Source organism: Peromyscus eremicus, chromosome 11 (assembly GCF_949786415.1).
Source record: "Peromyscus eremicus chromosome 11, PerEre_H2_v1, whole genome shotgun sequence".
NCBI classification, from domain to species: domain Eukaryota; kingdom Metazoa; phylum Chordata; class Mammalia; order Rodentia; family Cricetidae; genus Peromyscus; species Peromyscus eremicus.
This window is the reverse complement of record NC_081427.1, coordinates 63216442-63243773: the sequence shown is the minus strand read 5'-3', so window position 1 is coordinate 63243773 and position 27332 is coordinate 63216442. Positions and strand designations below refer to the sequence as shown.

The window sequence follows — 27332 nt, the reverse complement described above, 5'->3', positions numbered from 1 at the left end:
CTTGTGTGTACATTTTCAAAGCCAATCATTTGGCACTGGACGATCAGATGATGTCATCTTCCCTGGAGAGGACGACCTCTCCTGCTCACAGCTTTTCTCAGTGACTTGTAGTTTTGGTGTGCGTGCAGTGTTGAAGCCTCCTGGACTTTCTCCAGGCTAGTTTGGTATGTTTGATGGTGTCCTCACTTTGCATGGCCATATTAGCCATATTAGTGAGACTTTATAGGTATAGCTTCTGATGTGAGTAGGAGAAACAACCTCACATCAAAGTCCTTCATCTTCTGGTTCTTGCAATCTTTCTGCCCACTCCTCTACAATGGTCCCTGAGCCTTGGGCATGGGTTATTTTTGAAAATGTATCCATAGGAACTGAGTTTTAAAACTCTGAATATTGATTGGTCATGCTTTTCTGCACTGGTCCCTGCCTGTTGCAAAGAGAAGTTTTTTTCTTGATGAGGAGTGAAAACTACATTGATCTGTCAGTATAAGAATTTAATATAAGAATTTATAAGAATAAATATATATATGGATGGGTTTTTGAGATTATATTAGTTTAATAAATTAGTAGTTATAGATTCTCCTCCAGTAACTACAGTTTCTCTAGCACAGATTAGTTACACAGGTTTCCAGTACCAGGCATGCTATACCTGTGGTTGAATGGGTCTTAAATCTAATTAGAGAGCTGTTGGTTACTACAGCACCCTTAGGATTATTATGCCATGCAAGTCATTGATGTGATTCATAGGAGTCATAGCTGGGTAGAACTGTTGGTTGCCTCCCTCCTTTGGAAGATGCATGTGTCTTTTAGTACCATGAAAGCTGCAATTTGCCATTTTGTGTGTTATTACCATGCATTCTAATACCATTTTATAAAAATGAAACGTATTAGAGTAAGAAAAGATAATAGGCAGAATTAATCTACAGCATTTTGAATGGGGGAGTGTACTCAGTTTCTCTGTCCAACCAGATGGAGATATCCCAGTAATTTCAATCAACAAATTTTATGGGAGCATGAAAACATTTTAAATATTAAATTGCAGCACAGCAAAAACTGGATTATTGCCACTTCTTCTAATGTTTTTATAAGAATATTTAATACAGTATTAAATGTAGTTTCAGAGTCCAAAGAAAGTGATATTAAAGTGGGATATGCATCTTTTTATCATTTGGATTAGGTTGAGGTGGGTTTCAATGTCTTATAACTTTCATGAGTGGAGCTGTGCCATTTATGAACTACAGTCAATCTTAGCAACATTCAGCAGAAAAGTGTCAGCAAGAATGGTTTCTTTTAGAAGGAATACAGTAATTACTGTGGTGCTGTGTAAAATTTGCCCATCTATATTCATGTGATTAATGTAACATAGAATTTACAAATTTAAGTGCATAATACTGGAAATGTAGAAATGAAGATTTTATAGTAATGCATCTGGCTATATATATTTAATACTTTGTGTGGCCTAGAATGTGAATTAAGCTTAATAGCTCAACATTTTCAACTGAGTTTGCATGATAATAAGTTGTTACATACATTAAGTGGATTCCCAGACTCCCCAGTATGTATCTACTATAGTCCCAGGCACACAGGAGGTACACAGTGTTTGAGGCTGTTATTATTTATTACTTTATTTATTTATATTTGTTTATTTGTCTTTATATATGTATTAATTTATTTATTTGCTTTTCCTGTGCGAAGTTTAGCCCCATGAGCAAAGCTTTGCAGAACACTTCTTGTTGCCATTTATGGCAATGTAAACTGGACTCTCTAATCAGAATGATTCCACAAGAACGAGTCTTAGATGCATCCCGAAACACAGAACTTCAGGGTTGTGACATGATAGTGCCACCCACCTCTAGAACCTGTAGGAGACAGGTCACAGAGAATCAAAATGAAATATGACACAAAAAAGGCTCCATATTAATCAAAAACAAGAATCAATCCTTAGCATGTTCTGGACTGTTTATCTTTCATTTTCAACAAATATCCGCCCATTGCCCAGGTTTTCTCTTATGGGGCCAAGTAAATCAAATTTTGAAAGCATTACATACTGGTAAGATTTAGATTGTAGCTTTTCCTGTATGGCAGTTATTCTCCAGATAAGAAAAAGGACCAAACAGAATGTCCAACTGACCTAAAAATTTTGTCACTTGAAGGAACATGCTTCCTTAACCTAATTCTCTTATGCAGTGAGTATGCACTGTACACTTGGAGGTGTTTAAAACAAAGATTGCTTATACCAGGAAACTGACATGGAAATCTAACAGGTCCAGGTGCTTGGTGTTGATGTGGGTGATAAACTCGGTTTGCGTTAAGCAATTTCTGCTAGACAAAGGTGTCATTTTCCTGATAGTTTCTTTCTGGCCCATAGCAATTGACATTTACATTAGTTATGCCCAGGCATTAACGGTAGCATTGTGCTAGACTTCATTCTAGGTTGTTTGCTCTTTGTTCTGTGTTCTCTCCTTTACTTAGTGGGCACAGCCCTGCCCATGAATTTCCACCAACACCTGGAATACCTACACATATATTTCTGGGGGCATATTCTGTCTGCAGAGGTTACTTATCTCCTCCAGGGGTTCTCCTTCAGCTGGGCTCTGTCAGCAGGTGGCACCAGTGCTCATGCACCAAAATGTAAAATCTGGAAAGAGGTCGTCCTTGGACATTCTCTCATGCCTGCCTGCTTTGCTCCATGTCTGCATCAATCGAGTCCAGACCTCCTTTTGCGCTTTTCCTGAAGGAGTGTTGTGATCTTGAATTGGTTTACTGTATCCTCACGCATCCTTTTCAAATATCCTCTATACAGCCCAGAAAATTTTCTTTAAAGTTGAAATCCAGCCCAGCTATCTTATTTTTAAACATGCCAGTGTATCTTTTAAAGCATTTTTCCCCCAATCATGCTTGCAAGGGTTTTCCTCACCCAGTTCCCGTCTATCTGTTTAACTTTGCTCCATTAACTCAAGCTACACACTTCTGTCTCACTCCTGCTTCCATAGAGCTACCCTGGGACATGCATCTGACTTTACCATCGTTCTTACTTAGTGTTTGGGTTCTAATGTTGGCTTCATTTCCTTCACAAACCATCTAAAAAAATTTTAGGGCACAGGACACTTTCTTTAATGAACAATTCGATTTCTTGATGTGCTTATTTGAAAAGTGTATTTCTCTGTTGCTGGCCATCATGTAAGATAAGAAAGCAACAGTACTCTGACTATATTTAGAAAACTATTCAGTAAGCATTGTGTCTGGAACACAATAATAGCTCCACTCTGACCTCAACCCTTAGGCCAAAAAACAAATGTGTGAACTAATAAATTAACAAAAACTGATAAAGATTTTGTTGGGAGAATAAGAAGAAATGACAGGAGAGGGTCTGTGAAGATATAGTCTTGGGAAGAACTAGAGTAAGGGAAGAAAAACATTTGAAGATAGGAAGATACTTAAGCAGAATACATGGAGTAGAGCTGAATTTTATGTGGTAAAAATTTAATATAATTTTACTTAGCTAAATGTTATGGCCTGCTTTTGTGAAAATCAATTCCCACCCTATTTACCCCCCTCAAGAAAGTGAGCAAAGAACCCCAAAAAATGAGTATAAAACATACAAAGACCAATAAGAAAAAAATGCCCACACAAAACAAAATGACACAAGTGTTTACAATAAGCAAAAACAAATAAACAAATACATGAAATTTGTTTTGTGTTGACATAAGGCATGACCTGGAGTGCGGTTTATAGATCCTAAAGGAAGAGGGATATAGAAAGGATAATGAGTAAATATGAAAGAAATAGACATTGTCTGGAGGAGGGTGGAATTCATTCAGGTGTGAGAGTGGGCTTAGGAAGAGCACTCAAAGAACGGATCAGCTGATTGCAAAGGATAATGACACATTCTATAGCATAATATAACTAATATTATAGCTACAATAGCATAAAAAATCTGTTAATTTGCATGGTAACCCAAGAAACTATCTAAATCTTTTAATGTTTACATGATTTGAAAAGAAAGTATGCATGATGGAAAGCTACGTTCTCAGAATGGGACAGTTTAAATGATATCTAAAGAAAACCAAGAGCACATTATCTCAGCGGTAGCACTTAAGAATGGTGTCTTAGAGAGCATATCCTAATTTCATTGTTTTTTGAGAAATCTTCACACTGACTTTCATAGTGACTGCATCAGTATAGATTGCCACCAACAATGAATAAGAGTTATCCTTCTCCACATACTTGTGAGCATTTGTTGTCTTAATTGTAGCTGAAGTGAGTTGTAATTTCAGCTTTAATTTTCATTTCTCTGATGGCTAAAGATGCTGATCACATTTTTCCAAATAGTTTTGGTCATGTGTATTTCTTCTTTTAAGAATTCTATTCAGTTCAAAGCCCATGTATTGGTAGGAAAATATGGTATTTGGGGGCATTTAATTGTGTGTGTGTGTGTGAGTGTGTGTGTGTGTGCACGCGATCAGGCACTTATGCTCCTATATAAACAGGTAAATGAAGGATCTAGGAAGGGGAAAATGTGGGAAGAAAACATCTCAAAGGCTTTGTGTAAGATAATGGAGTATGTGTGATATGAACTGGCAGGGGTGTGGGGAAGGACTCAGTTTTCTTCAAGGGGCTGGCCATTGGTAGTTTGACCATGCTCCAATGAGTATATGTCCAACACAAATTGAACTTGGTGTTCTTTTTCTATTTTGAGTGGACCTGGAGGAATGAGAAGTGAGTGTGATTGGTGTGCAATATATGACATTCCCAGGTGATTAATAAAAATATTATGTTGGGGAAAAAAGAAATTTGATAGGAAGATGGGATGAGCAAGAAGAGCTCAGAGATAGACCCACACCTGTGGTTCTCAACAATGGGGCCCAGTAAAAAAATGGGGCCCTGTGAAAGTCAGGGGTTGCCTGAGACCATAAAAAACACACACATTCATAACAGCAGTAAAATTCCAGTTATGAGGTAAAAACGAAAATGATGTTGTGGTTGGGGATTATCACAAAACAAGGAACTATGTGTATTAAAAGGTCGAAGTATTAGAAAGGTTGAAAACCAGTGACCTAGAGGGAAGTGGAGGAGGGTGAGAAGGACAAAGTGTGTATACAAATGCCATAAGGAAACCCATTCCTTTGGATGCTATCGCAAAAACCCGGGAAAACAAAACAAGAACAGTTGTGTAGAAAGCATTCTGAGCTGTTAGAACAAATTATTATTTGATATCAATGACTTACAAATGTCTTTATCTCAGTCTATATGATAAAGCCACCCACAAATTCTTAGCCTCTCAATTCTTTAGTGTGTTTATGCAAAACGGGGTAATAGGAATTCTGATTGTATTTACGTAGCTCCTAGCTGCCTCATACAGAGTCCACCCACTTCTGTTTGGTGTGGATTCAATATGGTGCATGTAAACATGCAAATAGAGTTAATTACTGCTTTTTGCCTCTATTTCACTGTTTTGGTTTGGGCTTTGTTTTGCCTTGCTTTGTGTTTTGCCTTAGATGGATTTGGTGACCTTTTCTGTGTTTGAGTGAGCATCCCCTGCGTTTTCATTCTGTGATTAAGAGGCTTTCACTATGCACCCTGTTTGACATGGTCATTACTTAATGCTCACTTAACAAAACTCTACAAGACCAAATTATCACAGTGGGTAAAGGAACAGATGGCCAGATGGCCAGAATCCATGCCTGCTTCGTTTGATGCTTTCTCAAGTCTGCCACAAAGAAGCCACATGTGCGACCTTAGAAGGCAGTCCAAACAGCAACTGGCCTGTCCAGCTGTGTGTCAGTGTTCTCAGCTGTGAAGTCGGAGTCTTTACCTTTCCCATCTGAATGCAGCTGGAATATCTCCTGCAGGAGCCTCTCTGCTTGATGATTAGGATGACAATCACAAAGGGCAAATTTCAAGAGAAGAAAGAGAAATCCTTCCACCACGTCCTATAACTGCCTTCAAAGTAAAGAGGGTCATGCAGAAGTGCACTTGTTTTAAATACCCATTAACTTATAAGATGTGCACCCTCTGATATTTTAAAGATTCCAACAATGTTCAACAAAGAAATTCTGGCTTGACTCCAAGCTCCAAATGGGTAGTATGAGTAAAAAGGGCTACAGAAACTATGTCAATTCTGCAACCATTACAGTTTGTTTTTTATGACGATAGTAGTTTGGCATACATGTTGAAATTCTATTTCAGTCGGTTAGCATCCATGTTTGAAATGTTTTATTAGTGTCTCTCGTGATAAAGAATAAAAGCACAGGGGCATCCGTTGCACAGGAAGTTGATAATGGACTCAGGGAGACAAAAGAGACCTGTTATACAGTTACGAATGAAACAGTGTACAGTGAGGTGCTAAGCTGAAGCATAGGCAGCAAACTGAGTAGGAGGTGAATAAGGTGAAGAGCTGTCAAGGAAAGATTGATGAAGAACAGGGAGATTCTGTAGTTGCTTGGAGATGCATGTAACATAGTGAGATTGCTTATGCTCCGGAATCGTGGGCTCAGATATTCTATAGCAATCTTACAGCAAACAGTGGTCTCTACTTTACTGTTAATATATTCCTCTTCTACTGACATATGGAACATAAAGTAACAGTTAGTAGCTAAATGAAAATTTGAGTGATACCTTGGGACTCTATACTATCTGCTAATGTGAATCCTTAAATTTTTCCTTCTGCTTTTGCTTCTGTTTCTGCTTCTACTTCAGTGTTTGCTAAAATGTATGTGTATGCACCATGTGCATGCAGTGCCTGTAGGGGCCAGAAGAGGGCGCTTAATCCCCTGAGTCTGGAGTTGCAGACAGTAGTGAGCTGCCATGTGGGTTCTGGGAATTGAGTCCCATTCATTAGAGAAACGAGCGTGCTATCTTTGAGGCATATTCCCAACCTCAAGTGTTTATTCTTTAGTACAAAGCTGGTGAATTCTGATGCACATAGTTATTACAGAAGTGACCTGCAGAGGTTTTTTGTTGTTGTTGTTGTTTGTTTTTTTTTTGGGTGGGGGGCTCTAGGTAAAAAAGCTTTGAGATGATTTCTTTACATTAGCTAAAAATTACTGAAAGCTGAGTTATAAATTAGCCTATGTTCATTCCAAGTTTTCACAGAATTTCTCACACTGAAACTCTGGGCTGTTCCTCGTTTCCAATGTTTCTTTTCTATTTCTCTAGTGTTTATATCATTGATGGGGCAGGGGCTTCAAAATGTCACTTGACCTTCTATTTACTAAATTTAACAATGTTACAATAATATGAAATGATATCCATTAATTACCAAAAAGTTTCTAGATGCCAGCTCTTCTATAAATAGACATATTTGTAGATCCCACTTTATAAGTCTTTAAAAAAAAACATGGAACAACATCACCTTGTCTTATGATCACTACATATTACTTTATAAATAAAATCACACCTTCCTCAAGCAGTAAATATTAGTGATTAACTAGAATATGCCTGGAAATAACATTTTTGATGATTTTAAAGCATATCCAGTATAACTACAGAAAATGCTACAGCATTCTGCTTGGGTGTTAGAACATTCAGAGCTGAAAATTCCCATCATGCAAATGGGGTTTTAAGCTTGCAGAAGCAGATATGAAAGATGCCTGAATATGGGTTAGGGGAGAGACCACTTTACAACAAGGTACTAGTCATAGCGGTTGTTACTAACACTTGAAACAGAAGATCATTCTGCTAAAATTTGTTACTCATATTTCAAAGTTGTAAGCATATTTAATTATATATGTACTCTCTTGGGTGAATGATATATCACCTCCTTTTCATAATGATTAAAAATATTCATCAGCTTAGTGCATATAATAACTTTCTCAGAAAATCCATGATTTACAATCAGCAAGCCGAATGCTAAACAAGAGTTTTGAAAGGATAGAATGCTGAAAGAAATCTTTGACATTCCCTTCTCTCAGGCCTGTCTTCTTTGATGACACCCAGGTCAACTTCCCAGTCATTGCTACTAATTTGGAGTGCTTTCTTGATCCCTACCACTATCAAAACCCATCTATCACTTCACTATGATGAGACTGCTGATAAATATTAACATTATCAGCCAATTCTAATATTAAGTTAGGACTGCAGTTCCCTTAATCAACTCTGTTTACATAAGAAAGCCCCAACCTCAAGAACTATACCTGGAGATTGTCTCCTTCTTTGGGAGGACTGAATATCACAAACTTCAAAGTGGCTTACACAATATAAATGTGTTTTCTCAAGTTTCGGAAGCTGGAAATCCACATTCAAGGTGTCTTCTTGCTGTTCTCATGTGGCTTTTTCTGTGAGACACAACCATTTCTCACCCTTTGTATGGCCAAATATCGTCTCCTAGTGCATACCAGCTGAGCAGAGTAGGGCACTTGCGTATGATTCCATTTAACCTTAGTCATGTCCTTAGACTCTGGGACCCACAATCACATTCTAAGATCCTGGAGACTAGGGCATTATTGGTAGATTGGGTGTAAATCGCCCTTTAGAAGCCTCATAGGTTAAAGCTTCTGCTCCCAGATAATGTACCTAACCTGTGAGAAGTGTTCCTATCATGAGAGCACACGCTACATCAATAGATCAATCCACGTACATGTAATCAATCCTATTACAGACATTGTAATAGGAGGTGGGGCCTGGCTAGACGGGATTATCAATTTCTTCAAAGTGCACATCCCTGACCTCTCCCTACACCTATTGCTCTTCCTGCTTTCTCTTTCACTCTTTCCTCTCTCACTTCCTCTCTTCCTCCCCCTCTTCCTCCCTCCATCTCTCTCTGTGTCTCGTGTGTGTGTGTGTGTGTGTGTGTGTGTGTGTGTGTGTGTGTGCACTGACACAAAACAGGACTCCTGGCCTTAGATTTTGATTTTGAACTAGTATTAAAAAGCAGTATTTTTGCTATTAATTCCTTGAGAATTTCAGACAATATAATTTGAACATATTCACTGCCTCACCTCCTCCCTTTACCACCCTCTCAGCCACATCATTCCCTCCTACCCAACTTTCCAACTTTGAGATTATTTCTTTTTTCTTCTTCTTCTTTCCCCGTGGGGCCCAGTTTGTGTCGTTCAGTTTGTCTTGGGATTGGAGCTTGCTCTGGTATGTGGTCAGCCTACCAGAATCACGAACATCCCTTTTTTAGAAAGAAGGGGAAAAACAAAAACAAAAAAACACTTTCCATCTCCCAATAGCCGTCAAATGCTTATATCTCCCCAAATAGTGATGCGATTACATATCCACCCACTCTTTATTCTAAGATTTTAAATGTTCTGCCCCCAATAGTCTCTAACTAATCCCTGTCCTCTGTGGATATTTTAAGAGGAAGATATATGAAAATTCAGTTAACATCCAGAAATGAGAATTTAAAAAAAAAAAAAAACCATGTTGTAAGACGAATTACTAAACTGCCTTATTAATAAAAAACCTGGAGCCAGATATTGGGGTGAAAACTGAGAGGTCAAAGAAATAGGACAAGCCACAACCAACCTCACCTTACCAACTCCTCAGCCTCCAGTGACCTACTTCCTGTATACCCACGCCTAAATCCTTTCTGTCCCTGCCATCTCACTTCCTCTCTCCACCCAGCTACATCACTTCCTCTTTCTTCCCAGCTCTATCACTTCCTATCTGTCTGGACAGACCTCCACACCTCTATGGTTAACTAGTGCTGGGAATTAAAGGTGTGTACCACCATGCCTGGCTCTGTTCCCAGTGTGGCCTTGAACTCACAGAGATCCAGATGAATCTCTGCCTCCAGAATGCTAGGATTAAAGGTATGTACTACCATTGCCTGACTTCTATATTTTATATAGTTGCTGGATTTTTCCTCTGATCTTCAGATAAGCTTTATTGGGGTGCACAAATAAAATATCACCACAACATGTAACGCTTATCTTTCTAGGTCTGGATTATCTCACTCAGGGTCATTGTTTCTAGCTCCACCTATTTGCTGTTTACCTTTCTTCCTACCTCTCAACCACCAGGACTTAGCAGCTCTAATTTATCAAAGCCCATCTGTCTTGTTGTCCCACTTTATCACAGGCCTGAGCAGATGGGGCCACATAGCCATGGACCAAAGCCTCTGAGACTAATGTCCAGAGAAATCTATTTCTCTCTTATTTGTCACAGAGATAAAAAAAAAAAATCTGACCATCTCAGGCATCAATATATGAATTTTGCAGGACACAGCTTGGCTCACAGGGTCCTTGCAGATGTAAATTGATAATCATTTGGTCATGACATCATACTAAATTTAGAGTGGGCTGTATATATGTCACCTGTATCCCGTAAAGAGAAGTGGGGTGACAAAGAATCCGGGAAGATGCTTGTAAAAACAGGTGGGGATTGACCTGGTGTTGTTAATAGGTAAATGATGCTGCCAGCGACCATGTGATGCTAATGACCACATGATATTATTATCAGGAGCCCTGAGAAGTGGAAAAAGTCAAAAGGGGCTTTTGATTTTTCAGGGAGTGTAGTTGATGCCTTGGTTTCGATTTCTACCCTTCAGAGCTCAGAAGGAATGTGTCTGCTGTTTTAAGCTACCAAGTGAGTGGAAATGAGTTGCAGCCAGGAGAGCATGCTGTGTAACCACTGGCCCTCTCAGGGCCTCCTGCAGACACTTGAATACTGAAGCCAGTGTCTTCTGAAGGAGACAGTTTGTCAACACATACAGGAAAGAAGTCTGCTTACCCCAGATTTTAATTTACACAGTCTTTCTCAAAGCTTTTACAGTTTAAAGAGAAATCTTATTAACCTTGCTGATTTTCCTCAATAATGAGATTGTTTATTTTGTTTAGAGTAGTTTAATTCTGTTTTAAATATAAAATATTTTTGACTAGCTTCTCATAACATAAGTGAATGTTGCACATTTATATTTATGACAAAAAGGACAAAGGGAAAAAGCAAAAACAGAAAGCACTTTGAAAACATGAATCTCTTGAACATGCCTGATTCTTCTTTCCAGCCAGATTTTTAAAGTATTTTATTATTATTATTATTATTATTATTATTATTATTATTAGCCATTTGTATGTGTTTGGGCATGTATGTATGTGATTGCAGGTGCCTTCAGGGTACAAGAATAGGTACTGGATGCCCAAAAGCTGGAGTTACCTGGGGCTGTAGACAGCCAATATGGGCATTGGAAACCAAATGCATGTATGCTACAAGAACAACGTTAACACTGAGCCAGCACGGTGGCCCCTCAGCTATTTTTACATGAATTGGCCATCGTTCAAAATGAGAGCAACAAAATATCCAAATCTTAATAAATGTGAACACAACACTATGAGAGGACTGCAGTTTATTTAGACAAATGTTAGTACCAAACTTTGAATCCTAACTTTTTCCCCTTCCTTTCTCCAGCACCAGCAACTCGAAAGCCTGAGCTTTTGCAGTGACTACACTGGCATTTCTTTATTAAGTAATCTAAAGTGCACATCAATTTTAACCATTAATTCCAAGTTTTTGGAGGCATAATTATTATTATTATTATTATTTTTTTTTTTTTTTTTTTTTTTGGTTTTTCGAGACAGGGTTTCTTTGTGTAGCTTTGCGCCTTTCCTGGAACTCACTTGGTAGCCCAGGCCGGCCTCGAACTCACAGAGATCCGCCTGCCTCTGCCTCCTGAGTGCTGGGATTAAAGGCGTGCACCACCACCGCCCGGCTTATTATTGTTATTGTTATTATTATTATTATTATTATTATTATTATTATTATTATTATTATCTGCAGTGGCTACACATTAAGCATTGGCTTACATTACAAGGGCCACAGCCTGAGGGGATTCTGTTCCCTCAGGCACCAACTCTTTCAAAGCTGCTAGGGAAACTTATCTAAATCTAAAGAACTCAGGATTCAGTGATTTAGTTGGAGGTCTGCTTGCTCAGAAAGGTTGAATAGCTAGTAGCTAACCTACCTTTGCTGGCATCTTACAACGCCCCCACCCTTTCTCTCAGCTCCTACTTTAAAAACCCTTGCTACACATGGTTCCTCCTTACCACTTCCTGTCACCTACTTGCTGATTCTGCCTCCTGATAGCAGGTTAATTTGATTTAATCATATTTAATCAAACACACCATCTTTGAATTGTTAACAAAAGCAGTAGGAAAAAAAATGCAACACATTTTAAAAAAATATTCTCTAACAAATAATCTATAAACTAGACCAAATCTGAGTGTACACAACTGAGTGTTAATGTATTTGCTTCCTAATATTCTGTATATTCTCTACAACTGTCATAATTGGAGCATAGTGCTCACTGTGTGAGAAGATAACTGTGTTACACATATGAAAATAATTTTAACTCTGTTATTAGAACTATGAAGGGAAGGAAGCAAAACAGCAAAGTATATGAATCCGTTGTTTTGTGAGCAATTAATCTTGTTGGCATACTTACATGAACTTGCATAAAGATGCCTGGAAAGGATGTTGGTGAGCTCAGTTGTTCATTAATTTTGATCACATGCTGTCCCCATTGTGTTAGGAGAATACTTACAGATTCCCTAGAAGACTATTGCAACGTTGATTTAAAAACTCCCGGAAGCCTTTTGGATTTGAAAGTTCATTTATGTTCTTTGTGAGGAGAGAGATTATGAAAGTGTTTGGGTCTAGTAAGATAGTTAAGAACACCAGTCAGAAGTGAAGCACACAGCCACCACTCTTCCTGCTTCTGGATGTCTGTAATACAAAGTGATGCCAGCATCTTTAGAGAGGTGCGCGGAGTGGGAAGACACTGATGACAGATTTCTAGGTCTTTCTTTTAGAACATCCAAGCGGCTCAGAAACATTAATTTGCTTTCAAACTTTGCTTGTTGTTGCATTGTTCCAATGCTATGTATGGTTAAGTCCCCTGTACCAGTGCTGACAGGCTACAGGAGACGTTGGAGAGATGCTTCAAATATAATAAAGTCTGGGCTGTTAAAGTTACAACATAGAGTATGGGGGGATAAGGGTGTAAAATGTCATCAAAAGTTCATTATATAAATGCATGAAACTGTCAAATAGTAAAAATGTTAAAGAAATTACTATAATGCCAGAGGGAAATCTCAGAATTAAATTTCTAGAAACCATTTCCTAAACAATGAAAAGTATTAATCCTAACTGGGTAACATGCACAGGACTGGTGAGCTGTGAAATTTTCTTTAAAATCACCTGCACATACTGGAAAACTGAGCATACTCTGATATTGTGAGCTTATTCTTTCTGCTGCCCTCAATTTTTTAATTGTACTCAAAGCACTGACCACAAATTACAAGCACAGTGCCTATTACATAGTAAGTTCCTCAAGAATAAATACTACATTTATAAGGTCAATTTTATTCTTATCACTACAGAAGAAACAGCTTCATCTATTATACACAGTTATTTTTATTAATCAGTATACCAAATCTAAAATAATTCAGTATCAAAATTGTCATCTGGATGTGGATAGATGACACAGAGATGAGAGATTTCCCATATCTTTCATTTTCTTGTAATTAATCTCCTTATCACTTGGAGAAGAGATAACTAGAAATTATTGCTATACATTTTAATTATTTATGTTCAATATCAAATTTAAAACAGTTTTACTACCAAGCAAATTTTGTGGGTGCTCACCTAAATTTGTTTTATCTTTATGTGCTAACTTGCTTTATATTCACTTCTCTTTGCTCGGGCTCAAAGTAATACAGATTTATTGATATGTGGATTGATCAAATAACAAAATAAAGCAATGCTGTACAAAGCTACATTCTTCTTAATCATATGTTTGCAAAAGAATTCAGATGTATGCAGTCATGATGAAAAAATAATACAATTCTGCAATTAAAAATAACAATTTTATAAAGTGTCAACCATATTAGAGGGAAAAAGGGGGGCCAATTACAAATTAAGAAGGATTGAGACTTGTAAAGTACAGAAAATTCTAGAAAGCAGCCATTGATGTCTTATAGAACTAAATCTAGAATAGGGTATGATTTATAGATGTCATTATTACCATTTGTTATCATCACAGTTCACTTTGTCAGTTGTAACAGGAATTTACATGTAGGAGCCTGGACTCTTCCCACATGTTATTTATAGCCTAAAAAGGCAAAGGATAGGAAGCCACCCATCTGAGCACTCAAGCTTTCTGCATTGAGAAATCAAAGAGTTTCTTAAAAGGTATAATAGAGGCTGGAGGTTAGAGATCTGGCTCAATGATTAAGAGTGATTTCCCCAGTCATGAGAACTGGAGTTTGGAACCCAGCACCTTATAGTAAGTCATGCATCCCTACAAAAGCCTGCAATGAGCTTGGAGGATTGCTGAGGTTGTTTGCCTCCAACTCAGATGCACAGGCATCAGCCCCAGGTTCTGCCTCAAAAGGAATTAGTGGAGAATGATAGAGGACATTGCAATACAATCTATTCTGATTTCTGCACACAAAAACAGATGATCCCAACTGAGAAAAAGTACATGCATGCACACACACACACACACACACACACACACACACACACACACACTTAAACACTCATGTGCACACACGCAAACATGCACACAGAGAGAGACATAGATATAAATACATATATAAAACAAATATAGAGACTATATAGAATTAGGCTTACATATAATTATGATAAAATTGTATGGTGAAATTGAATTCAAAGATTATAATAATGAGATAAAGCACCATAGAAGAGCCTTTCTATCTATATATGTAATATCGAATATACTCTGATTCAATTGCTGAAAATACTCTGAGATGCTTACATTACTGGAGGCTTTGGAATGCTGCATTATTTATAGAAATATGCTCAGTGAATCCATACGGACTGTTTACATCTGTCATAACTAACATTAGTGCATACCTTGACAATTTTGGAGTAAGCATGGCTTGCTAGGACGATTGTAAACTTCGTAGTCAGGCAACGTGTGATAAAAGCTTCACTTTCTGATTCGATATGCCACTTAACCTCTCTGTGCCTGTTCCTCCCCACATCCAGGATATATTCTTTCAATATAAAGAAAAATAAGAACTTAAAGGAGTCTATAAAAGAAAATCCAAATCCCATTTGATTTACTTCACCTTTGCTCTTTAACTAAAACACACTGGATTTTGTAGAGTGAGAAAAACACCTGCAGTAATGGTAATCCTTTCCTAAAACCCTGATGTCAGCTGAGGTCATGATCCCCCTTAGGATGCAAATACAAGAGCTTCAACTCACAAACTCACATCTGCAGAGAATCCAGAGACTGGATGAACCAGGGATTACTGTACAGACATTATCTTTTCCCCAGGGAGTTTAGGACTTAGGGTCCCTCAGTCCACCCTATCTTCAGGGTTCTGTATTAACTGGAATCCACTGGATACCATCCCCAGCAACACTTCTCCCTTCCCTTCTGAATGTTGTAAAATACCACAGACTTTCCCACTGGCTCTCTCAGACACACTCCACAGACTCCTTAACTAGCTGACATTGGTGGAGAGTGAGATCTCTTAAAACATGATTCACACAGGATCTGTTAAATGACTTCAATCTGAAATATGGACATCACTATTTCTTATTAGACACTTTTCTTCATGAATGAAACCACCCAGGACTCTGTCTGCCCCCTCCCCATGGGGACTGTCCGTTGGGCTTTGGTCTGGACTCCTCCTTATTGCTCTCGCTCATCTTTCCCCTGTTCTTCCCTGTGCACTAACTATCTGATCTCAATGTCTTGCTTGGTCTAATTTTCCAAAGATAAGTATGCACAGATGTACCATCTCATCCAGGCTCCTCTGCACCATTGTTCTTCAGAGAGACTTCAAATGACCTTCTGCTTGGCCTCAGTTTTATCTCCTAGCAAGACCAAGCAAAGGTCTTACATTCAGATCTTTTATCAAATCCCCTGTAGAGTTTCTTAAACCAAAGTGAATGTGGGAAGATTTTCATTCTCTCTGCTATAATTACTCCACTCTCTCGAGGAAGCAAGAATAGCTTCATCACTTTTGGTTTCAATAACTATTTTTTTTCTCCCAGGTATAATTCCTTAAATCCAATTTTCTTCATACATGGTATTTTTCAGATTTTACTAAATTCTGATTTGACTATGTTTCCTTACATGCTAAATTATGATCTTGGGTTAGATGATTTTCATAGCGCCCTGTTTATTCAGAATTATATAACCATTTGTGTATATTTTATATATTCTTATATAATGTATATGACTATAGGTTGCCAGTTACTTGAAAATTGTTTTTGCTGTTTTCTTATTTGAAAGATAATTGATGCATGAAAATGCTCAGTGTCACTTTTGTTTGATCCTCTCCTCCTAGAATCACAGATTCTGGATTTGAGGTCTAAATGCATCACTGGAAGATATTGATCTGCTAAAGAGTATCAACTTCCTGTAGCTTTCCACTTTAAACCCCAACACAATGATACTCAGGACTGTATAAGAGAACAAGAACCTCACTGATTTGCTGTGAGGAGTAGATGAGATTTTTATATAAATTACATCATGATACACTATTAGATAATTTTTGAAGAGGGAACAGGAGAAACAGATAGGAGGGAGAGCTAGAATGTTTAACAAGATGCTTAGCAATGACAGAAAATTATTTCAATTGCGCTAACCCATATCACAGGTCTTACAGTTCCTTCCTTCTCTCAAATACAAACAGTATGCTACCTTAAGGAAAGGTACTAGACAATATGATTCATAAACACTACACGTGAATGAACTTCAAAAAATGCATTGTTTAAAAATTTTACCATATACTTGATATTTACAAAATGATACTATGTGAAACACATAGCTAATGAAGTGTTACCATTTTATATAATTAATTTTGGATAATGAGAGCCAGCTTAAATCTTCTTAATAAAAGTCCCCACTATAATACAGTATTACTGATTTCCTTACGTTGTACATTAGATATATAGGTATCTTTCATGAAGGATATGAGGATACAGATATTTGTAGTTAAAAACACAGCTTTCACAATTACTTTTCAATTTCTAAGAAATATATTGAATAGGAAGTATGGGTCTAGGCACTATAGAGTGCCTATAAACTATTCCAGGCAAATCTTTATTGATTCCATACAACATTAAAATGAAAGAAATGGAGTGTGTTTTGTCCTATGAAGTTTCTGGAGGAAAGAATCAAATTGTAATCACTTTTCCTAACACAGAATCATGTTACCCAGCCTCAAACCACGCTCAGGTTCTAACGTGCAGTGGGCTGCTCTGAATGAAGATGGTGAATTTCCTCTTTCCCTAAGGTCTATACTTTCCATTGAGCCCTCTTACCAACTGAAAGGAAAAGTATTGGCTCAGGATCCCAAAGGCCATGTTCTCAGCATAAAGATTCATTTGCCCGAGAAGGACAGAGGGTAGGGAATAAGAGACAAACACAGGAAACAGATGATGAGGGAGAAGGGGAAGGGAACAAGGGAAAGGGGGCTAGGAAATTTGAGCCTCTGAATAGAGGGCAGACAGACGTGGCCCGTAGGCAAACGGTGGCTTATAAAGGTAAAGGGGGAAACCCTGTGTTAGGATGAGGTGTTCAATTTTTTTGTTTTTTTTTTAAATTTTTATTTTTATTTTGCAATACAATTCAGTTCTACATATCAGCCACAGATTCCCTTGTTCTCCCCCCTCGTACCCCCCTCCCACCCCCCCATTCCCACCTCCTCCAGGGCAAAGCCTCCCCCAGGACTGAGATCAACCTGGTAGACTCAGTCCAGGTAGGTCCAGACCCCTCCTCCCAGGCCGAGCCAAGGGACCCTGCATAGGCCCCAGGTTTTAAACAGCCAACTCATGCACTGAGCACAGGACTCGGTCCCACTGCCTGGATGCCTCCCAAACAGATCAAGCCAATCAACTGTCTCACCCATTCAGAGGGCCTGATCCAGTTGGTGACCCCTCAGCCATTGGTTCATAGTTTATGTGTTTCCATTTGTTTGGCTCTTTGTCTGTGCTTTATCCAACCTTGGTCTCCACAATTCTCGCTCATATAAACCCTCCTCATTCTTGCTAATTGGACTCCCAGAGATCCCCCCGGGGCCTAGCCATGGATCTCTGCATCCAGATCCCTCAGTAGTTGGATGAGGTTTTTAGCATGACAACTAGGGTGTTTGGCCATCCCATCACCAGAGTAGGTCAGTTCGGGCTGTCTCTCGACCATTGCCAGCAGTCTGTTGTGAGTGTTCAATTTTAACTGGGCATGTTAATCAGGTGATCCAAAGGGGGCTTTGATTGCTGAACTTCAATACTTTGAATAACTGGACCTTGGTGGTTAGCCACAGGAGGAGGAAGTGGCCAAATAAGGGAATAAACTTTGGTGGCTAGCTTTAGGAATATAATCTAAGGGTTTTTTAGCAAGACAGAGTGAATGGGAGAGAAGGGTAAGGCCTGGCAGAGATACGTGTTCTACTGGGCTAGCGTACCTTCACTAGCCTTGTCTGATGGGGCTTCTATGAGTTGCAGCAAATCTTCAGGGTTGTTGTATCCAATGCGCCGCATTCCTTCTTGTCTCAGCTGCAAGTTCTTGCTCTTCTCTGATCTTCCTCGTGACTTATTAGGCATTTAGTTTCATTATCCCAACATTCATTTTCTAATACCAGCGTATAACTATCTTTGCAATTAGTTTTTCCTCACGAATTGCTCTGTTGTGTGTCCTTTAAAACACAAGTTCTTCCCAATTGGTCTCCACCAGCTTCCATCAGTTCTTCCATCTAGTAACACTCATTTTCACTTACCTGGTCTCACCTTCTTGTCTCTTCCACTTTTCCAAAAATAGTAAGTGTGAGTGAATGTACCGTCCCACCTTGGCTCCTGTGCACCCACTCTTCTGCAGAGAGACTTTCAATGGCCCACTCCCTGGCATCAATTTTATCTATGTGTAGGACAAGGCCATGGTCTTATATTCCAATCTTTATACATTATTTTTGTTTTTTCATCTTGTTTCATCTTCCAGGGAAAAGTTTTTCGTGATTTTCCTAGATTCTTCTCCAGAATCTGTACTTTGTCTAGATTCAGGTCTGCCTTCACTCAGTCGGCCTATCCTCCCAGAAGCTGAATGTAATGGAGAATGTTGTGCTGAATGCTCATTCATTCAGAGGGGGTCAGGAGAGCATGAGTGTTTAGCAGAGGCCTTCAGACTGTGACACCACCTGTCACTTCTGGAAGAAGAAACAATGAAGGAAAGAAAGCATGTCCTACAAAAAGCTTCAGACTGACAGTGTTGTCAAGAAAAACCTCACCTGGACCAGTGGCGCATTCCTGAGTACAGAATATACACTTGAAGAGACCTGTGCCAGGTGGGCCTGGCCCAGTTTGATACCGCATCTTGCTCTGTCATTGCCTCAGGAGTGTGACCTGGAGTGAGCGTTGTTGCAGCAGATCCTATGGAGCAGTAGCTGGATGCTGCCAGCTAATCTACACTGGTAACAGCTGGTTTTGCCCAGGGAAATCTCAGAATAGCTCTGTTTTATGCAACTGTTTAAATCTTTGTTCAACTTACGTTCTCAAATTCTACAAAATGATTATCATAGCTACTTATTCAAACATGCAACTCTTTGTGAGCTACTGTGTTTAGGACAAATTGCGAAGTTTCTCTCAAGCCATTCTCCTCAAATTTATGAAAATTCAATAAATTGCTGCAAGCGTCTGTGGACTTGACTGCCTCTATATTGGTAGATTCAGATAATTTTTGCATCAGCAAGGTCAAAAGCTCTTTAGAAACTGTGATTCAGTATTAATTGTTCAACATGCAAAAGGTATTCCATAATTCAGAAATTCTGATAATAATAATTGAATTAACACTATTTTTGAATGCATAATGTGTGGCTGGTACTCTTCTGCATATTTTAATATATGAACTCTTTTCAACTGTAGTGTAACCATTAAAGCTAATTTCATTATATTAATATTTGTCAAAAGACCACACCAAGGCAACAGAAAAATTAAATAATTTCTCCTGATCACATAGCTAAAGGTAATGGCACTTATATTTAAATTCAGGCCACTCATCTGCGTTCACACACCTGGTGCTTTTTCTATAGACTATCAAGGAGAAAATTGTCCACTGAAAATGCTGGTATGATATCTTGTATTAAGCCCATGCATCATGAAGCCTTTTTTCCTATCTTGCAGGTCCCTGTGTCCCCAACCCATGCCACAACGGAGGAACCTGTGAGATAAGCGAAGCATATCGAGGAGACACATTCATAGGCTATGTGTGTAAATGTCCCCGGGGGTTTAATGGGATTCACTGTCAGCACAGTAAGTTATTTATATTCAATGTGCTTTTATTTTTATTGATCTATTTATTGTGTACAAGTCATTACCTTTCCCGTTTGCAGGCAAGTCATAGATTTGTAGAGCGGCATAGAGCTCAGACATTTTGGCTCATGCTGCCTCTCTCCACAGTAGGTGTGGTCTCCCATGATGAGGGCTGTTTCAGTCCCCATACTCTATTTGACTAGCAATTTGCTTGCTAGCCCTTGTCATTATTATTCAATTCAAGTTACAATATGTTGTCTTTCATGCTATGCTATTTGTCTCTCTCTTTCATACTTGTCTATAAAGCTACATTCTTCAAGCATTCCAGCAATTATTCTGGTAGTTGCCAGGAGCCATCATTGGAGGTGAACAGGTCCCAGCAGAGGATGTAAGGAGTCGGTAGGGAAGGAAGTGAGCCAGGCCACTGTGGTCAGGAAAATCTTGCAGCCTGACAGACTAGCAGCCAGAGTACTTCTTTATTTATACATAATTTAGTAAGCAGGGGTACATTCATGATGTTCTAAAAGATCATATAATTTTTGTTTTTGGACATGTGTTTCACTTCCTTTTGCTCATCTTTTAGTCATCATTAATAAACTATGACAGAACAGACTTATCATTTCTAATAATTTTCCCTCAAGTTTTGACATCATTAATAAACAGAGTTATCATTTTTACTCATTAACCCTATAACCCAATTTTAAGACTCTAGAGGCGTATGACAGCCTGTTCTCAGGCTGGTAGCTTTGGTTGCTTCAAGGACACTAGACCAAAACAAAAATCTTCAAGCCACCCTGGGCATTTTGCCATGTCTCGAGCAGTGTATTATTAACTCTTAGTTGTCAGAGTGCCCAGGAAAAATCCTCAGGCTAAAGCTGCTGCAGTTATTATTTAAATTCTGACATAATACCATGTTCACCTTTATATCTTTATAGAATTTGTCTATATGTCTAATCCTGGCATTCTGTTGTTCCTTGGTCATATGACATTATAGTGGCTCTGCATGAGCTAACTTTTATAAGAGAGGGAGGTCCTGACATCTCATTCTTTTATCATCTTTCCATTCCATACTTTGCTCATTAATATGTCTCTATGTAGGACAGAGTTGTATGCCACATATTTGTCTGAGTGTACAGTGGGAAGAAGCTTATAATCTGATCTGTGGTCAACTCCTTTAGCCCACCAAATCTTGTTGACCTTTTAAAGCTTACTTTGTTTTGAATATCTTGTTCCTGTGTAAGTACACAGGGACAAATGTTTTAAGAATGTCTGATAGCCTCATGAAGAGACCTCTGGCTTCTTTATGTGTCACAATGTCCAAGGCCTAAGGAAGACCTTCAAGTAGATAAGAATATCTCCCTAAAATTGAGGGGAATTGTATGTTCAGGACTTTCCTGGGGAAGCTTAGAAGCAGCATTCCTGGGAGAATGCATAAATAATTCGTAAGGGATTTTCCATCAATCCAATATCCCCAAATTGTACAAATATTAAAAGTGCCTTAAGTATGCAATAGGTGGAGATGAAAACCAGAAATGGCATGGCAGCCATCATGTGGCTCAGCTTTGCTGGATCTTTTTCAAGCAGCTATGCTGGCTTTATGACTTCTGCCATTCCATTCAGATATGGCTGTGCCCGGTAATTAGATTAGCAAGCAATACTCAAAAAAGAGAGGATACTCTAGACTCTAAACAATATATAACTCAATGTTCTCTTCCTTACACATTGACATTTCTGTGTGAAAAATCTTTGAAAGTTCAACAAACATAAAAATGCCCGATGAGTGACATAGGATTTTACCCACTGTGCAATCCAGCATGCAGGAAGGTCACAATAAACTCTGAGCTACTGAAGGATGTTCTTACAGAGGCGGTCACATGCATGCTGGATGTTGAAGAATGGATAATATATTGATCAGGGCAACAAGATTAGGGTTGGGGGACAACATAGGGTAGGAAGAATGGATATGGAATATTGCCAATGAAAATGAAAGTGATACTTAGAACAATGGTTTGGAAATAAAAGACAAATCTTGACATAGCAGCCTCTGTCAGATTTTCAGCCCCCCAGAGCAGACATATTATACCTTAGCTCTGAGACACTGGAAGCAGCCTGTAATTTCTTAGAGTCTTTTCACAGTCAGGAACTTGTAGAATTACTGAAGAAGGCTCCTATATATACCTAAACACTCTTGTTCCTTACAACTAGCATCCAGCCTTCCTTGGGTGGTCTCCAAGTCTCAAATCATTAACAAGCAAATTGGAGGCTATTCATTTTCATATACCAGATTCAGAAGTGCCAAGGTTGGTTCTCCTTGAAGGTAGGATCACAACTCCTTCTCCACACAGGAACATCTCAAAACATATCTAGAGAAACTAAGATGGTAATTTCGTATCTTAGGTGTTTTTCTATTCAGTTAATCCCATGATGGAAATATGATAAACATTTCTGCACAGAGTGTAATGATGTGCTATCAGCTGCAAGGCCTGGGGAGACAGTCTTCCTGCCTCTGTAACTTGAGCAGGAACCTCTTGTATACAGTACACACAAAGGATCTCTCTGAAAGAAGAGCTAGATCTTTATCATGGGCTGTTTTCAAAAGTCACCTATGGGGATAGGTCAAAATTCCTGGCTTCCTTTTTTTAAAAATAATTTAATATTTATATTTTTATTGAAAATAATTTTTATGCAATATATTCTAATTATAATTTCCCCTCTCCCTACTCCTCCCAGGTCTTTTCTACGTCACCACCCACTCAATTCTATGACCTTTCTCTCTGTCTCTCTAGAAAAGAAAAAGTCAAACAACAAAAACACACAGAGACACAAATACACACAAACACACAGATATACACACAGACACATACACACACTCACACAGGCAGACAGACGACAGATACACATGAAATTAAAATGTAATTACTTCTGCACATTGTTCACTTGTGGGTGTGTGTTAGTCCCCATCTACTGTAAGAGGAAGCTTCTTGATGATGACTGAGCAAGACTTTGATCTTTTGTTACAGCAGAATGCCATTAGCTGTCATTTTATTGCTATGTTCTTTTAGCAGAACAAGAGTATTTGCTTTTCCCCTTGGCCTGTGGCCTATTCAGTTTAAGGTTCACTGCCCCCCCCCCCCAAGCAGTCAAGGTACAAAGACTGAGGATTTGGGAACACTCAGTGCTAAATGGGATGTCTTCATCAAGCCCTTCCCTCAGGGCTCAGAAGGCTCCCATCAGATCTTCAGTGAACAGGAGGCAGAAAGATTCTAAGAGCCAGAGGGAAAGATGAGGCCAAGGACACAGTGTCTTCCAGATACAGCAGGACAGATACATATATGAACTCACAGAGATTGCAAGAGCAGGATCAGTTTCAAGCTAGATGGGGTCTGTCTTGATTAGGGTTACTAATGCTATGATGGAATACCATAATGAAAAGCAGGTTGGGGAAGAAAGGGTTTATTTGGCTTACATGTCCTCATTGTAGTTGATCATTGAAAGTAATTAGGACAAGAACTCAAACAGGGCAGGAACATGTTATTATTCTATATTCTAATGTTATTTGTTTGTTTGCTTGAGGGAGAAAGGAGGTGGGGCAAGAGGGAGAGAGAGAGAAAGAGAGCAAGCATGGATTTGGGTGGATGATAGGTGGGAAGAATCTGTGAGGAGTTGCTGGAGAGAAGACTATGAGAGCCAACATTATGTTTTGTTATGTTTTAAGTTTAATTACCATGCCTAAGTGATCCTTGAAACAAAAATGCCTCTAAAAGACCCTTGCCCAAGGACAGATGCTTCCTGAAACGCTGGCTATTGTTTAAGGGAGATAACAAGCCACACCCACACACCTTTGTTTGACTCAACTGCACCTGATGTGCTTGATCACTTGTAGGTGGGCGGTCATAGACAGGAAATATATCAGGATGGATGTACGCTTGCCCCTGATTGCAAGATATGTGTTTGCCCCAGATTGGACCTGGTTGGAAATAAAATGGTCTTATGTGTTTGCTTTTTTAAGCCTCTGCAAAATGTAACTCATCACCATTTTTCTGGCAACCCTGGAATGGTCCTGACCAATATTTAATTAAAGCTTGCTTCAAATTTGACTCAAAAATTGTGGAACAAGGCCGGGCGGTGGTGGCGCACGCCTTTAATCCCAGCACTCGGGAGGCAGAGCCAGGCGGATCTCTGTGAGTTCGAGGCCAGCCTGGGCTACCAAGTGAGTTCCAGGCGCAAAGCTACACAGAGAAACCCTGTCTCGAAAAACCAAAAAAAAAAAAAAAAATATTGTGGAACAAGTTTATCTCTCATGATTCTCAGGTTTAACAAATCCCTGATTAGAACTTCCTGTGAAAAAAATTTATATAAAAAGCAAAAAATATATGTATAATTACCTCATTTTACCCATTCCCTACCTCCAGCTCTTCCCATGTGCCTGTCCTTGCTCTCTCTCAAATTAATGACCTCAATTTTATTCATTGTTTTTACATATGAATGCCTGTTCCAAGTGGAGAAAACTGAGAATATATACAAGTAGATTCTGGTTATTAGGAGAAATCCTAATAGAGTTACTATGACATAATTTAGAGATCATATGTAGAATCCTAATGTCACATATACCTCCTATTATTTAATTTTGTTGAAAAGGTGTGAAGTTGGGTTTTTCCCTTAAGAAAGATGTTAGAAAATCCAAATCACTTTTAAATGAATAAGGTCTATAAAACAATATAATATTTTGTCACCTCTCCAGCACTCATTTTCCTGGTTTTGTACAGGTTGGTTTAGTTTCTTTGCATCATACTTAGTGATCTGTAAGCCACACAGATGGCATTGTCATTTGTCTTTCCCAAGGTGACTTATTGATGGAAGTTGTTAATGGGGACGTTCCCATATGCCTCTGGCTCCCACATGTGGTTGGCTGAGCTACTTCATGTGGAACATTAGAGACAGGGAAGTCTGAGATAGTTCTTGATCCCATTCCCCACAGCAGGACATTCAAGTCTTTACCCACATGCCTTTGTCTCATACTACAGAAAGCTGGACATCATATTTATTGCTGAATTTCAAGTCTTGCTTTAACACACAAAACCTCCCCCTTTACAGTAACTTACTGAAACTTTAAATGCCTCTCAAGGATTGCAGTGGAAAGCCCAAGGCTATGAAATTCAATACAGGAATGGTGTTTTATATCTAAATTACTCAGTTTGTCTCCTGTGGCATGCATCATTATTAGAAGCAGGACAAAAATGGATAAAAAGGGATTGAACTGGGATTCAGAAATTGGGATTTGAGACATGACCTTTACAGTTATTGGATAAGTGACCTTGAGTCAGTCATTCGACCTTTCCTCAATTGAAAACATATAAATTAAGGAATTGAACTAGAAACAGGTGACCTTGGGTTCACATAAGCCAGGGGAGTATTATGACTAAATGGAAGCTTGCTCACTGCACAAAGGTTATCAAACCTTCCTCTTTCAGGTGGAATTGAAAAGGATTATACATTGGGCAAGCAGATTTAGAAGCACCAAAGGCCCTGAGAGATTCTTCAGGTAGTATAGTAGGAAAAGAACTGTTTAATCCCTCACTAGGACAGACAGAGATTTGAGCTGGTTTTTCATTCTCATGACTGCTTTTTAACCTAGATATTTCCTAGAGCATTGCTGCCCAAGGTGTGGTGAGATTTCAGTACCACCCAGAAGCATTTTAGAAAGGTAGATTAACCACAAATCAGCTGAGCAGAATTTGTATTTGATCCTGATCTCCTAGTTAATCAACACACACACACACACACACACACACACACACACACACACACACACACACACCACATGCCTGCATGTGTGTGCATAAAAATTGATAAATCATTTATGAGACTTGAAAAATCTACATGTGACCATTTCAGAAAACAGAAATTATTTATACCTTCCATTACATAGTAATAGATACTAAGCAAAGCATTTATTAAGGTTTTTGAAATCAAACTATTTTGAAAGTCAGTAAATTGAGAAGTGTACTAATATCACAGTGATAATCTTAACTTATATGAAACATTACATTTTTATTTATACAATTAAAATGTAGTATTTCTCTGTCTTCTTTATTGAAAATAGATATTTTTTTCATATAATATATTCTGGTTACTAACTCCTCCCCCCCCCACCCTGGCTTCTCTCAGCTCCTCCCTGCTTTTCCCTATTTCCTGCCCACTCAAATCCACACCATTTCTTTCTCTCATTAGAATACAAATAGGCATAGTAATATTTTGTTAGAAAAAAAATTACTAATTCAATTCTACATAATAAGTTGTGAACTAAATATGCTTGTGAATATGTATTTATAGACAATCAAAACATAATTTTCTGGTAATATGATTGATAAATATATAAATTAATAAGTTTATTTTAGGAAGAACTTAATCAATGATATAATTGCAGAAGTCTTTTCCAGTGATAATAATAATATTACTAATTTAGGATTAAATTTTTTAAAAACATGTAAACTTTATTCTTAGGGTAGTCTTAGTTTACTGAAAAAATGAACAGGGAATATGGCAAATCCCCATTTATCTCTCCTTCTAGACAGCTGCGCCTTAATTTTAGCATTTTAGCTTGCATAATAAGCACAATGGATTTTGAACCAGCAGTTTGTTTTCTTTTATTTTGAGGCAGGGTTTCACTATGTAGCTGTTGGCTAGCCTGAACTTCAATATATAGATTAAATTAGCCTCAAACTGCCAGAGATCCCCCTGCCTCTGTCTCCTGAGAGCTGTGATTACAGCTGTGCCCCACAACTCCAAACTTTTTCTACAGTTCTACTAACTAAAATCCATACTGTACGTTAGGGTCTACACTTTTTATCATATAGTTACATGGGATTTGAAAAGGCATAAAATCATATGTCCATCATTACAGGGTCACACAAGACAGTTTTACTTAGTTAAATACCCCTGTCTTCTAGCCATATATTCTTTCTTGTTCAACTCTTGTGATGGTTTAAGTAGGTGTGGCCCCCACAGACCCATGTGTTTAAATGCTTGGCCCATAGGGAGTGCCACTGTTAGGAGGTGTGGCCTTATTAGAGAAAGTGTGTCACTGTGGAGGCAGGCTTTGAGGTCTT

At 38.6% G+C, this 27332-nt stretch overlaps 1 protein-coding gene across 2 annotated transcripts in view; it reads left to right on the top strand.

Annotated features, from left to right (window-relative positions):
• Positions 1-27332, top strand: part of Edil3 (EGF like repeats and discoidin domains 3) — a 475251-nt gene that overhangs the window by 200980 nt on the left and 246939 nt on the right. For both annotated transcript variants that reach the window (XM_059276638.1, XM_059276637.1), the window contains one exon: positions 20095-20223. In XM_059276638.1, coding sequence (XP_059132621.1) covers positions 20095-20223 — 129 coding nt within the window. The remainder of the gene's footprint in view (positions 1-20094; positions 20224-27332) is intronic.